This window comes from Anolis sagrei, chromosome 4 (assembly GCF_037176765.1).
Source record: "Anolis sagrei isolate rAnoSag1 chromosome 4, rAnoSag1.mat, whole genome shotgun sequence".
NCBI lineage: Eukaryota > Metazoa > Chordata > Lepidosauria > Squamata > Dactyloidae > Anolis > Anolis sagrei.
In genome coordinates this window covers 31,866,673-31,881,143 of record NC_090024.1, presented here as the reverse complement: position 1 = coordinate 31,881,143, position 14,471 = coordinate 31,866,673, and the positions used below count along the sequence as shown (strand labels likewise).

Genomic DNA, 14,471 nt, shown 5'->3' with positions numbered 1-14,471 from the left:
ATTGCTGCCAATGGAATAGTACTATATCACCTGAGACCTGATAAAAAACAAAGTCCCCTTCTCATATAACTTGATAAAATGATATCTTTCCTCTCAAATATGAAAGCAAGAATACATTTGTGATGGAGCTGTTATTTCCAGTGTGTACAACATGTAATTTTCAGTGGTTCTCCAATTTAAGAAACATGGCAGCTGAATTTGGTATATGAGTTGCTTAAATGCTGAAGAAGAAATCCATTAAAAGCACAGGGCTGCTTATTTCAGACTAATGATATAAGGTCTTTTCAGACTACTACAAAAATGAACAATTTATTTCCCCCTTATTTTGTGTAAATTATGACAAAATTTGACCTAAAGGGGCCCCTGGTAGCACAATAGGTTAAACCATTGTGCCGGCAGGACTGAAGACCAAAAGGTCGGAGGTTCGAATTCGGGCAGAGCACAGATGAGCTCCCTCTGTCAGCTCCCACTCCCCATGCGAGGACATGAGAGAAGCCTCTCACAAAGATGGTAAAACATCAAAACATCTGGGTGTCCCCTGAGCAATGTCCTTGCAGACAGCCAATTCTCTCACACCAGAAGCGACCTGGTGTGTTTTTCAAGTTGCTCATGCCATGAAAAAAATGACCTAAATACCCTAAAGGCACTTTCATCTTGAAAGTTAAGTTAAAATTGTAGCAATCATCATTTAAACCTTATATTTTTTTAAAAAGCCAATATATCTGTCTGTTCAATGTACAATTATTGCCACATCATGGAGAAGTGTCTTCAAGATCACAAATTTTTTTGGGTAAAGAAACCTTGGTTGATATCTGTACAGAAAATTCAGTAGAGGATACAGTAGATTACCATTTCCTTCTATTTCTCCTAGTCTCCCAAAATTTGAAACTAGTGTATTTCTCTTCCAAGTTATTAGCAGGTTACAGTAGTTTTTCAAAAGTTAAAACTACCAGGAAAAGGCCTATGAACATTACAGAAAGCCCAGCAGAATTCCCTTAAAAATGTATAGAATGAAGGGGGTGAGGGTGGGAGATCTCATTAAGAACTTTCTTTTTTGCTATAACTGCAACTTTGTCTCCTTTAAGTAAAACCTTATACTTCCTTTGCTGGCTTAACAGATAATTACTTTGGTAAGACCGTTAACCATTCTGGATCTCAAAATTCAATGACAAAGGCATATATTTTCAGATATAACATGTACATCCCTGGGTAGGCCTGCTGGAAGAGAGAAGTCATTAGACGGTTTTTAAATTCCAACAGCTTATTTAGCTGTCGGATCTCCTCCGGCAGATCGTTCCACACTCTTGGGGTGGTCGATGAAGAAGTCCTCTGGGTGATGGTCACCAGTGGGGTTCTGGTGGCTGGAGTAGCTGCTCCACAGAGGACCTCAGTGTTCAGAGCAGATTGTACGGGAGAAAGCGATCCTGTAGGTAACCTGGACCCAAACCATGTAGGGCTTTAAAGGCCAATATCAACACCTTATATTTTGCCTGGAAACTAATTGGCAGCCAGTGGAGTGACTTTAGGATAGATGTAATATGCTCACTCCTAGATGTTCCTGTAACCAATCTGGCTGTTTCTGAACTTGGCACAAAGGTAACCTAACATAAAGCTCATTGAAGAAGTCCAATTTCAAGGTTACCATGCACTACCACCTTTAGGTCCTCCAAATCTAGGAAGGGGGCGCAGCCGAAGCTGATAATAAGCACTCCTGACCTTGCATCTACCTGGGTTGACATCTGGAGGGACGGATCCAGGACCATTTCCAAGCTGTGCATACAGTCTTTCAAGGGGAGTGTAATCCCATCCAGAACTGGCTGATATACTTCAGTCCTCAGATTTGGACCCTTGATGGTAAGCACCTCTGTTTTTTCTGGTTTCAGTTTCAATTTGTTTTTCCTTATCCAGCCCATTACCTCCTCCAGCATTCATTCAGAGGAGACACACTATCCTTACTTTTTGAAGGCATGGGGAAATATATTTGGGCTTTATCAGCATATTAATAGCATCCTGCCCCATGACTCTGAATGATCTCTCCCAGTGGTTTCATGTAAATATTTAATAAGCATTGGGGATTGATTGGGACTTTGTGGGATGTCATATAACAGCTCCTTTTTTTTGAAGAGCAGTTATCCCTAAGCACCACCATTTGGAACCTGCCTGAGAGGTACGACCAGAACCATAGCACAGTGTCTCCAATACAGAGCCCCTCCAGGCATTACAGAAGGATACCATGGTTGGTGGTATCAAAAGTCGCTGAGAGCTCTAGAAGCACCAACAGGGACACACATCCCTTATCGTCATGGGGAAACAGGGTAAGATTATTATTATTATTATTATATTATTATTATTATTATTATTATTATTATTATTTGTCAGTGTTAAAATGGAGATCATCAAGTAAGGTGACCACAGCTGTCTCAACTCCATATCCTGCTCTGAAGCCAGTTTGAAATCAATCAAAGGAAGTGTGTGTCATCCAATACTGCCTGAAGTTGGAGGGCAACTACCTTCTCAATCATTTTGCCGAAAAAGGAAGGTTAGAGATTGATCTGCAATTATTAAGGTCCAGGATATCCAGGCAGTGGTCTAACTACTGCTTCTTTTAAGCAGAATAGAAAATTCCCTTCCCTGAGAGATGCATCAATAATTTGTTGCATTTGAGTTTGAATTACATCTCCTCCCTGGACAACCAGCTAAGGGGCAATAGGCCACAACGATGTGTATTCTTACAGCAATACTACAGTTAAAATACAACTCCAACTAGATTGGAGTTTGCTCATTATTGTGCATATTAGGATGAAAATATGCATTTATTGAATAGAAAAAGCCTAGTGAATGCCATGGCCTAAAAGATTATCCCATTGTAAGGTTTAGACCAAGAACACCCCAATTTAGACTTTGTATGTTCGCAGCATTAAAAAAAAAAAAGGACAGGGTCTTGATTTCACCCCAGTTTTAACAAGCGAGGAGGAGGAAAGAAGAATGTAGCAGGGAATCAGCATTTACTGCTACTTGAAATTTGCATTATTTCCCAATTGCCAAAGAGAACACTTATGGATAGTTAAAGGTAAACTCTGTAATCTAATGGCAATATTGAGGTCAAAACCTCGTTATAAATATGCAAGTTTCCATCTGTCCCAAAGTCCTTCAATTTCACTTTCCCTTCCTCCTTTCTTCCTCCCAACTTGAATAGACAGACAGACAGTGGATCTCTTTCTCCTGATACAGTCCACTGTAATACATATCCATTTGTAATGGCAATTAATGTGGCAATTTCCTTAAATCTGAAGAGCCACTGAAAACTTGAAACTAGCATCTTGTTCTCGTCTGCTGGTGTTCCCATGGCAACTGCTCTCTAAATTATAGAAAACAGGTCAGATTTTTTAGAACTACCCACAGTTTCCCCCACCAGTTTTATACTAACCAACCTGTTTAAGATCATCAGAGGACTGTTGCCATAGCAGCTGCTGGAAACAGTGGAAAAAGAAGAGCTCCATTGTGTGTCACAGGCAATGCGGAGAGAGGCAGTTGCCTACGTATCTGTCAGTCCGCCCTCCCATCAATGCTCCCCCAAATCACTTTTCAAACATCATCTGCAACCTCTTCTATTCTCTTTTATCTCCATTTTAGGATTACTAAAGTCCAATGTAGTATAGCAGAATGACTATCTGACCATGGGTACATATTCACTGTGCCCATGCCTGCTACTGAATTGTGAGTTGTTTTGTGGGGCATCATTACTCTTTGATAGAGAACCCTAAACATGTTGTAAAACTATAATGCCCCTGATTCCAGAGCACAGGTTAATACTTGTCAATACAAAGTCCAGCAACATTAAATATAGTAGAAGCCTACATGAATTGTTTGCTTGTTTCTGTTTATTGTGGACAAATACTGAGAATTATTTAGTACAGGTTGTCTTCATTATCAATTCCCTAAGGCTAATCGTCTTCTTCCTTATTTTGGAACTCAAAAAAGCTTTTAGATGAAGCAATTCAGAAGAAAGCCAAAGTGGAGATGTGGTAGTAATGCACAGTATTTTCAAAGTTTCCCATGCTTTTTCAGAGTATATTTGCAACAACAATGGATGGGGACAGCCCCAATGCCAACTCAACTGTGGGTTTTTCCCCCCCAGGGTAGCTACGAAAGGTAGCAGTGTGCTCTTGCTGCCATGGTTGCCTTTAAATCAGCACTTTTATTGGTTTTTTTCTCCCCCAAAGGAAAAAAAAATCTTTCCCCTTACCATAACTATATTTAATATCTCCTGGGAGTTGAACTACAGTCCTCAAAATGGTCATCCCACTTTACAACATATAACTAAAGAAACAAACTGGGTTTGACATTTGAATATACTCTGTTGGATTTGTCAAACCACACCAACACAGAATTTTATTACCCACCCACATAAGGACTAAAGTAGAACCAGCATGAACCACAATATACTATTTTCTATTTTGAACCTCCTGTTTCTGATGTATAAGAAACAGACTCATTTTAAAAATATGCTTGCAAGGCTGCATCAAAATGCAGTATAAGGATTAGTTTGGTTTGATTTCATTAAATATAGGGTCTGTCCCTCAGGTTATAGATCCAAGGTAAAAACACAAAAAGAGGCAGAAGTACTTTAAAAGAATTTTAGCTGTTGGAAACAGAACTGGATAACAACAAAAACTGTGACATTTCTCAAATTTGCATAAAATGGAAATGATCCCAGCTCAAACTAGTACATACTAGACCAGTGGTTCCCAACCCTTTTTTTACCAGGGACCGCTCTCCAACATTAATACCAAAAGAGTTACAAATCAGTTTTTGGTCAACTTTAGATTTGTTTTGGTTCCCAGCTGTTTCAATACACTGTGATGTTTTGGTGCTAAATTTGTAAATACAGTAATTACTATATAGCATTACCATGCATTAAACTGCTATTTCTGTCGATTTATTGTAAAACATGATGTTTCGGTGCTTAATTTGTAAAACCTAACGTATTTTGACGTTTAGTAGGCTTTTCCTTAATCCCTCCTTATTATCCAACATTTTTGCTTATCCAACGTTCTGCGTGCTCGTTTATGTTGGATAAGCAAGACTCTACTGTAGTAATCTTTCGTGGGTAGTCAGCCTCTCCCCTCATGATATCTCTGTTGCCTCGGTACTATAAGAGAGTTTCGTGAAATCAGTCACTCTTGTTGCTGCGTAGTTGCTGCGTTGCTGCGTAATGGTGAGTCCGCAGACCATATTTTCATTCTTGCAGACCACTGGTGGTCTATGGACCATAGGTTAGACAAACAGAAGCAAGAACACAAAAACCATATGGTTTTTATATGTAGGAAAAAATCCTCACACCTTTACCACAGTTCAAAACATTTCAAAACTCTCCTAAATTTTGATGCCTACCAAACTTTGGATACTCAGCATATTAATAAGAACAATTGGTTACCAAGGCAACAAGAACAAATATAACCGTGCTGCTTCATTGCATCATTTTAACCAGTTTCTTTTATTCCTTAAAGTTCTCAAACTATTCATGAACTATAAACCTGTTATGCAACTTAAACAGATGTAGAAAAACTTCATAAATCTACAGTTTTGGCTAAAAGAATTAAAATAATGCAAAAATCGTTCTAGACTTGTTTTACCCCAAGGTCTTGTTTTGGATTGATCTTGTATTTGTATCCTAAAGCAAGGCAAGAATTAGCCAACATGATGCCAACTGTTGTTCATTTCAGGCATTAAGGAATAAGCACACAGGCAGTGACTCCAGAAATGTGCAACATTAAATTACCTTTTACCACAAAAGGGGAAGTGTTCTAAGAAATATTATTGGTAATGACTGTAATCTTCAAACCCAGAGCAGTGTTTATCTAGATTGCCCTGACTCAATTCTCATTCTTATTCCATTTTGAGCTTTTAACTTCTAGCAACACAGCCTTTGTAGATATAACTCTAAACTATTTTACAATGTTACATTATGGTTCAGTGGTTCCTCACCTATTCTCTTGATAAAGCTGTGCAGAGATGGTTCTAAAATTAATTAGGAGTTTCCCATTGTCTACCCGAATTAAGAAAAGCAAAGCAGATCACTCAAAGAAGCCAAATTTGCTACACAGTAAGCTCATGAAGTGGAAATGAAATAAATACATATCAAGGCATGGTATAAATAAAGTAAGTAAATAAATACATTATTTAAATTGTGTGGTGTCAACAAACACTTGCTATCTGCAGTGTCATCATTCTATGACAATTATTACACATCACAATTTTTGCAGCTCTAGAAATATACTAAAGTCTTTACTAACAGATGGCTTAGAAATACTCAAGGCAACAAAATGTGCCTTAAACAGCAATGTAATGGCAACACACGATCTACATATTCAGTGTTTAATGCTACACAATCTGGATACCAGATCTATTTGGAAGCAAAGATACAAACCTTTCCATTGGTACCAGTAGAAAACCACACTTGCTTTTTTCTACTTTGTAGTCATTCAACACAGAAAAAGATGCACTTTACTTCATGTGTCGATGAAACTTAGATAATTAGTTTAATCAGCACTGATGAGGCTTTTAATATCTTTCCAAATTAAATCAACTTCTAATGCTGATGCCTGTATTATTAGCCAATTGAGAAAGTTTTTTCTCTTTTTTAAATGAACACCCAGACCCATTTGTTAAAGCAATATTGCAAAACCCCAGTGATTATGTTAAAGCTGTTCCTCAGAGCAGTTATAGATGACATATGAAAGCACAAAGTTGGGGGGAAACCCCTTATAAGTCATAGCTAAAATTGTAGGTCAAAGAATCCAAAATGTAATATTTTCCTCTGATCCAGGGCATCACGTGGAACCCAATGTTCAGCTGCAATACAGTATAGTGGGCCATATATAGGAACATGAATTATTCCCTGGTACATTTTAACTAGAGCAAGTTTAAAATATGCTCTAATTGATTAGGTTACTTGAAATCACTAGCATTTTTTGTGGAATTCCACCCTCTTTTCCTCAGGTTCTTTGGGCATCTTTGCTAACTGACATCAAGGGACAAAAATAACACTTTTGAAGGAATCACTCTTAAAATGTGCTTTCCTAAATCTAATAGAAATACAGTACAATCTCGCTTATCCAACCTTCGCTTATCCAATGTTCTGTATTATCCAACTCAGTCTGCCTCCCACCCGGATCCACAGCTATTTCAATACATTGCTATGTTTTGGTGCTAAATTCATAAATACAGTAATTACTACATAGCATTACTATGTGTTGAATTGCTTTTTCTGCTGATTTGTTGTAAAACATGATGTTTTGGTGCTTAATTTGTAAAATCATAATATAATTTGATGTTTAATAACTTCTCCATAATCCATCCTTATTATTCAACATTTTCGCTTATCCAACGTTCTGCCAGCCTGTTTATGTTGGATAAGTGAGACTGTACTGTAACCTCCATGCCATTCCCTGAATATTCCACAGTCCAGCCAAGTACTAATGTCTAAAACAATAAATTAATTACTGGTAGCTTAACCAATTAAACTATTTCAGTTATTATTGTTCATGTTAGTAGACTAATTTCCAATTTCTAATGGTTAATATTATTTTTAAACCTAACATTCCATCCTCTCAGTCAGTGGTTCTTAACCTGTGGGTCCCCAGTTGTTTTGGCCAACAACACCCAAAAATCCCAGGCAGTTTACCAGCTGTTAGGATTTCTCGGGAGTTGAAGGTCAAAACATCTGGGGACCCACTGGTTGAGAACCACTGCTCTTAGTGATAATGTGGGCCAGAGCGGTTTGCACCACAGTCAGAAATTCAATCCATTCGATTTTTTTAAATCACACTAAAAACTCTATTTCCAGACAACCTAATATAGCCATGTCGCTAGTAACAGAATTATCTTCATGATCATAGATATTACAAAAATCCTATGTCTATGGGAAAAACAAAGATTTAGTACTCAGCTAGTTAGAAGAGAGCTAGAACAACATTCCGATTTTGTAACACATAATTCTAAGTATTACTTTGAAACAAGAAAGTTCTTTCCCAAATTGTAATTATAAGAACAAGTAACTAGCTGGGAGTTTAGGACTAACAGCTTTGAAAGCATACCTCACCATGCGGTAATATTTTCCTGCAATAAGCTAATGGGATCACCATTTTAGCTAATTTTAGGCAATTACAAGGCATATTCTTCTTTTTTCTCCCTTTTTTCTTCTCACTCTTAGCAATGCTCTCAGGAATTAATGCTATTTTCCTTGGCAAAAGTTCATTATAAGCTCAATCTTTATGGTATGAATGAAAGTTTAGACGTAACTAAAAACAGCTCTGTCACCCTAGAATAGATAATAGACTAGATGATGATTCAGTTTTACCACTTCTACTATTGGCTCCTTTCTTTAAGAAGATAGAAAATTAGTCATTCCTAGATGCATTCATTACTAAAATCTTTAAATTGATGCCAATAGGCACAAATCTAACAAAGGGATAGACCACACTTCTTTACCACTGAAAGTTATCAATTATTAACAATGTGAATGAATTATTTAAGGACTGTACATCAGCAATCTAAAAAATTAATGTCAACTTTACAAAAGTATGAAATGCAAGTTCCACAGTGATTTAATCTTCAGCAACTGTCAGATCTTCAGTAAAGAGTCTGCATTATCCAGAGCCTTTTAATCTTAGTAAGTAACTTAGATTCAACTAATACAACTCCTGTATCCACCGAATGTTACATGTAGTCATCCACAGTTTCACTTATTGACTTAGGGCCTCCTATATATGCCACACCCTCTTGGTACTTGAAGCATTCCGACCAATGAAAATAATACGGTTCACTATTACCCACAGTTTCACGTATTATTTCCAAAGAATAATACAGACAGATAAATGTGCTAATAAAAATGTTCCTATATACAAAGTGCACACACCAGAAACCAACTGAATATGTCTAATGTTTTAAAAAATACAAGACCAGGACATTAAGAGTCTCCAAAATATAAAAGCTTTCCAAAATATAAAAGAGACTGGTTTGAGACTTAGAAACTAAAGAAAAATCTACTTCTACTTAGGTAAATTAACGTGGGCATTATATGATGTAATACCTCAAAATGAATGAGGTATATCGACAGTTAGTTTATACTAAATTAGGAAGATATACACAATACTGAGACAGGCTCCCAAGAGAAGAGGAAAGGTGGAGGGAATGGGCAATTCATTGCAAAATATGGTATTTACAGTATGGCTTCATTGAGAAACTACCTTGAGGAATCTGTTTCTGGCAAAACAAAGAAAAACCCAACAACAACCACAAATCCCATTCCATTCCACACTGAGACTATGATGCATTGTTCTTAGAAAATGGACTCACTGGTAAGAATTATCTATAGCAGGAGTTCTCAAACTTTTAAAGCTGCTGACCCCTTTTTGAAGGAAAAGTTTCTCATAGAGTCCTAAGAAACTCTTGGGACACTGGGGTTGCATTGCATTTTAAAATTTGATAGATGGGCCAGGGCAATAGCAGATGAATGGAGAATGTCTGTGTAAACAACTGAAAAAAGCATGAACAAATTCTTATAGTGCAAAAGAAAGAAAGAAAGAAAGAAAGAAAGAAAGAAAGAAAGAAAGAAAGACAGAAAGAAAGACAGAAACACAGAAATATAGAAATACAATATTTAAAATGAAGAACAATTTTAACCAACATAAACTTAACAGTATTTCAGTGGAAGACCCCAGCGGTCATCTAGTCCAACCCCCTTCTGCGAGAAGGAAAAACACAGTCAAAGCACTCTCAACAGATGGTCACTCAGGGCAATAAAAACAACAACAACAGGAGCAGATGGAAGCCTAAGGAGAATGGAAGGCTCTTAAGAAGAAGAGGCTTTGTAGGCCATGGTGGTGGATACAGAGAGGCTACGCTGATGGAAGCAGGGCTCCACAAGCCACGTGCTTCCTAGACTGGGGCGGGGGGGGGGGCAAGGGGCCTTCACGAAGCCCCTGACTGTGCCTATGGCTCCGCAGAACACTGTCTGAGAACCAGTGCAGTACAATATGAATTTATGAAAAACTACACTGATAATACAGAAAACAGTAAGCTCATCATGAAAGCAAACTTTTAAAAAGTACTTACGAAATCAAAGTCACCATCTTGAGGAACCTTCCAGTTATCAGGGAAGACATTCTTTGATATGTGGTATGATTCATGCATATTTTGATTGCAGTTTTCATGGCTTTTATTCTTGGAATCTTGTTTATCGAAGTAATCCATAAAGGATGGTCGCTGGGCCTGTGGTGATGTAGCATTTCCTAATTTGGAAATCAGAAAGTGGTAGTTAAAATTAGTAAATTATATAAATTATACCTCTGGTTTCTTTGCCAACAACCAGACCACTTTTATTAAAATTCATAAGATGTTTTACATAGAGAAACAAGGTTGCGAACCCCTTCCTTCACCATGCTTATTTTTATCATCTTGCTGCAACACCAGAGGCACTCCAAGTGGCCAAATATTGTTCAAAGGACATTTAATCAACTAACTAGCTTGCAAATTTTGTGTTTTTTGTCTGTTTGTTAGTTTTGTTCTGTTAGAAATGTAATACAATTGTCTGGTTGCTCCTGACACGATAAATAAATAAAATAAATAAATCATCTTGAATGTGGGGTCACTTACACAAGATTTTTTTTTTAAGTTTAGTAAAAAATAATCTCAGAATATGGAGGCCAGGGGATGAAAAGAGTGGATATCCAATGTTGCCAAACAATGTTCTCTGCCACTGAGTAGGGTCGATCCAACATACACCATGTCATATTGACCCAGGTGTAATGGGTCAGTGCAGATCTACCCTCAGCTGCATGACAATGGTGCTAAGGAGGCCAGTTAGTGAATTATGAAGATGCATAATGGGACACCTGCAAATGTCTACCAGTACCTACCAATGCATATTGGGACTCCATAACATGTGGCCCAACACATGTTGGGTCCTATCATGCATCCGTCCCAATGCACATCAGCCACTTTGCTCCTCTGCTCTCCTATATAGTGCCATAACAGAAGATCTTTGCTGAATACTAACATTACAAAATAGTTCATTTCTATTTCCCACTTACAAATTCATGTGTGAATTCTGACCTGAGGTTTCAAAAAACATGATCTCAGTTCTTGTGGGTTTTTTCGGGCTATATGGCCATGTTCTAGAGGCATTTCCCCTGACGTTTCGCCTGCATCTATGGCAAGCATCCTCAGAGGTGAGGTCTGCTGGAACTGGGAAAAAAGGGGTTTATATATCTGTGGAATGACCAGGGTGAGACAAAGGGCTTTTGTAAGTTGGGCTAGGTGTGAATCTTTCGACTGACCACCTTGATTAGCATACAATGGGCTGGCTGTGCCTGGAGCAAACTCTTCTTGAAAGGTGATTAGATGTCCCTGTCTGTTTTTCTCTCTGCTGTTTTTGCTGTTGCAATTTTAGAATTTTTTAATACTGGTAGCCAGATTTTGTTCATTTTCATGGTTTCTTCCTTTCTGTTGAAATTGTCCACATGTTTGTGGATTTCAATAGCTTCTCTGTGTAGTCTGACATGGTGGTTGTAACATGTAGTCTGACATGGTGGTTTCGCCTGCAAAATGCTGGCGTGGTCCAGCATTTTTGTGTTCTCAAATAAAATGCTGTGTCCAGGTTGGTTCATCAGGTGCTCTGCTATGGCTGATTTCTCTGGTTGGAGTAGTCTGCAGTGCCTTTCATGTTCCTGGATTCTTGTTTGGGCGCTGTGTTTGGTGGTCCCTATGTAGACTTGTCCACAGCTGCATGTATACGGTAGACTCCTGCAGTGGTGAGAGGATCCCTCTTGTCCTTTGCTGAACGTAGCATTTGTTGGAAAGATTCACCTAGCCCAACTTACAAAAGCCCTTTGTCTCACCCTGGTCATTCCACAGATATATAAACCCCTATTTTCCCAGTTTTCCCAGTTCCAGCAGACCTCACCTCTGAGGATGCTTGCCATAGATGCAGGCGAAACGTCAGGAGAAATGCCTCTAGAACATGGCCATATAGCCTGAAAAAACCCACAAGAACTGAGTGATTCCAGCCCGAAAGCCTTCGACAATACATAAAACATGATCGTTTGATATTCTGTTTTGATATGAACCTAGCAACCAGCATCTCCATAATTTTGACAAAATGGAAAGTTGAGGTTCATTAAGTTTCATAGGTTTAAAGTAGATTCCATTTTTTTCTTAAAAGCATTTGTTAAACATATAGCCTAAGTAAAGCTATAATCATGAATACTAATTATACAACCCTTAATTATGTTCTAGAACAGTGGTTCTCAACCTGGGGTCCCCAGATGTTTTTGGCCTACAATTCCCAGAAATACTAACAGCTGGTAAACTGGCTGGGATTTCTGGGAGTTGTAGGCCAAAAACATCTGGGGACCCAAGGTTGAGAAGCACTGTTCTAGAACTTTTGTGGATATGGAGCAGGAAAAGGATCTGCACATAAGTAGGAAGTGTCTGTACTTGAAGGCAAGGTTTACTATTTTTATTCATTGAAAACAAATCTGAAAACAATTCAGAATAATCATTTAATGTATATATATCTTCCAATAAAATATATAATCTTTCTCTGAATAAATATTAAGGTCATATTAAATAGTAATGTGCTTCTAATAAAAATGATTACAAAGAGCCTTCCTTCTCTGGTGACTTGAACTCTGAATTAAATCATTAAAATCTAATATTTCAGAGAAGCAATTGGATTCAAATCACATCAACCCTGAAGGAGAAAAGGAGCTACATTTGAATCATCTGCACTTTAGAACACGATGAAAAGAGACAATGGCCAAAGATTCATTTGCTTTCTCTCCTGCCATCTATACCAAATTTAAAAATTAATGAACGGGATACTAAAAGTTGTTTTTAGTACTGTTTGTAATAACATCCCTACTGTTACAAAAGCTATTGAACAAGAACATTATGCTCACCTCTCAGCCGCTAATATGAAAATGGTAATAATGTTTAAGAACATAACTAGCCCATTTCAGATTCACACTGGCCCACTTCCAAGACAAACAGTACTAACAATGAAAAGTGACATGAGGGAGGGAATATTAAAACTGGTCCTCTATAAGGCTGCAAAACTATTTCAACCTTATAAGTGCCATCACTATATTTTACATAACACTGGGTATTATAGCTCCGCCTGATAATTTCATTAATTTCCAGCCTTCTGACTGCCTGACAGCTAATAACGCATATTTCAATAGTAGAATAATTTGAAATGAATGCTCAAAAACCATTAGCAGCACCGATTTATCATAGTACATTACATTAAATAATTATACTTCCCAAAGAAACAATTTGTAATTTTTTTTAAGTTTGACAAGCCCACCATTAAGAACCTGCCACCAAAAGAATAACAACCTGGATGCCCAAACAAGCTAAACAATCTCACTGGTGTCAAATTGAACAGCAAAGTCCTAAAAACGAAAGAGTGGTTCTAAGGACAATTTTATTTTCTGGAACAGCAAGACAGAATCCTGGGCTCACAAGGAAACTGTAAATGAATTACTCCAACATATGTTCTGAGCTAATCTTACAAACTATTTAAACGTTGTTTGGAAGACAGCTTTCCTAAAAATAGCTAACATTACTACAGGAAGTGAAAGTCATGCCTCACTGACTTCTTGATATTCATTTCTATCACTAGAATAATACACCGTGGAATTCTGCTGACATCACTTGATCGTGATCACAAAATGTAAAGTTGCACATTAAAGGCTAATCTCTGACTTGCTAAGGTTGCTCAATCAATTCCAGCACTGGTTTATTCAGAATAAAATTTGGGACAAACATATTCACTAAAAGCATTTCCAACTAAAAATGTTTTGATGGCAGTGGGTGTGTGGGTATTTTTTAGGTGAAGACCAACGCTTGTAGCTCTAACACTGCCATGTTTGCAAATGAAATTTCCTTGCTAGTATCCCTGAAAAGTGTTGAACTCCGTCAAGAACAGTGGGAATTGTCACTTTAAGGAGAGAACATGTTTTGCATGCAGAAACTCCTGGATTCAGTCTCTGGCAGGTATAGATAAAAGAATGGGAAATAAAAGGGGAGGGGAAAATATATCTGCTTGAGATCTTGAAGAGCTATTTCCTTGGCGTAATAGATGTTGTTGTTATTGTTGTTACTGCTGCTGCTGCTGTTGTGTGCCTTCAAATGGTTTCTGAATTATGGTGATCCTAAACCAAACCTACCAAGCCACAATCCTAAATTAATTTATTATATACTGTCAACATACAAAATCTCTGATAGCGAAATTATATAACACAGCGCCAAAATATTAAATTCAATGTTCATTTGTGCTCTCTGGAATGGTTTTCACCTTTTCTTCCATATACAATATGTGCTTTATGTTCCTTCTGTTTTAATGATACTGAAAAATAAAAGGTAGCAAGCAAGGTGGAAGGCAAGAAAATGGCATACAGAAG

At 37.6% G+C, this 14,471-nt stretch overlaps 1 protein-coding gene across 1 annotated transcript in view; it reads right to left on the bottom strand.

Moving 5' to 3' along the window:
- STK3 (serine/threonine kinase 3) overlaps nt 1–14,471 on the bottom strand; it is a 130,019-nt gene that overhangs the window by 33,405 nt on the left and 82,143 nt on the right. The window contains exon 10 of the mRNA XM_060775654.2: nt 10,120–10,295. Within this exon, the coding sequence (XP_060631637.1) occupies nt 10,120–10,295 (176 nt within the window). The remainder of the gene's footprint in view (nt 1–10,119; nt 10,296–14,471) is intronic.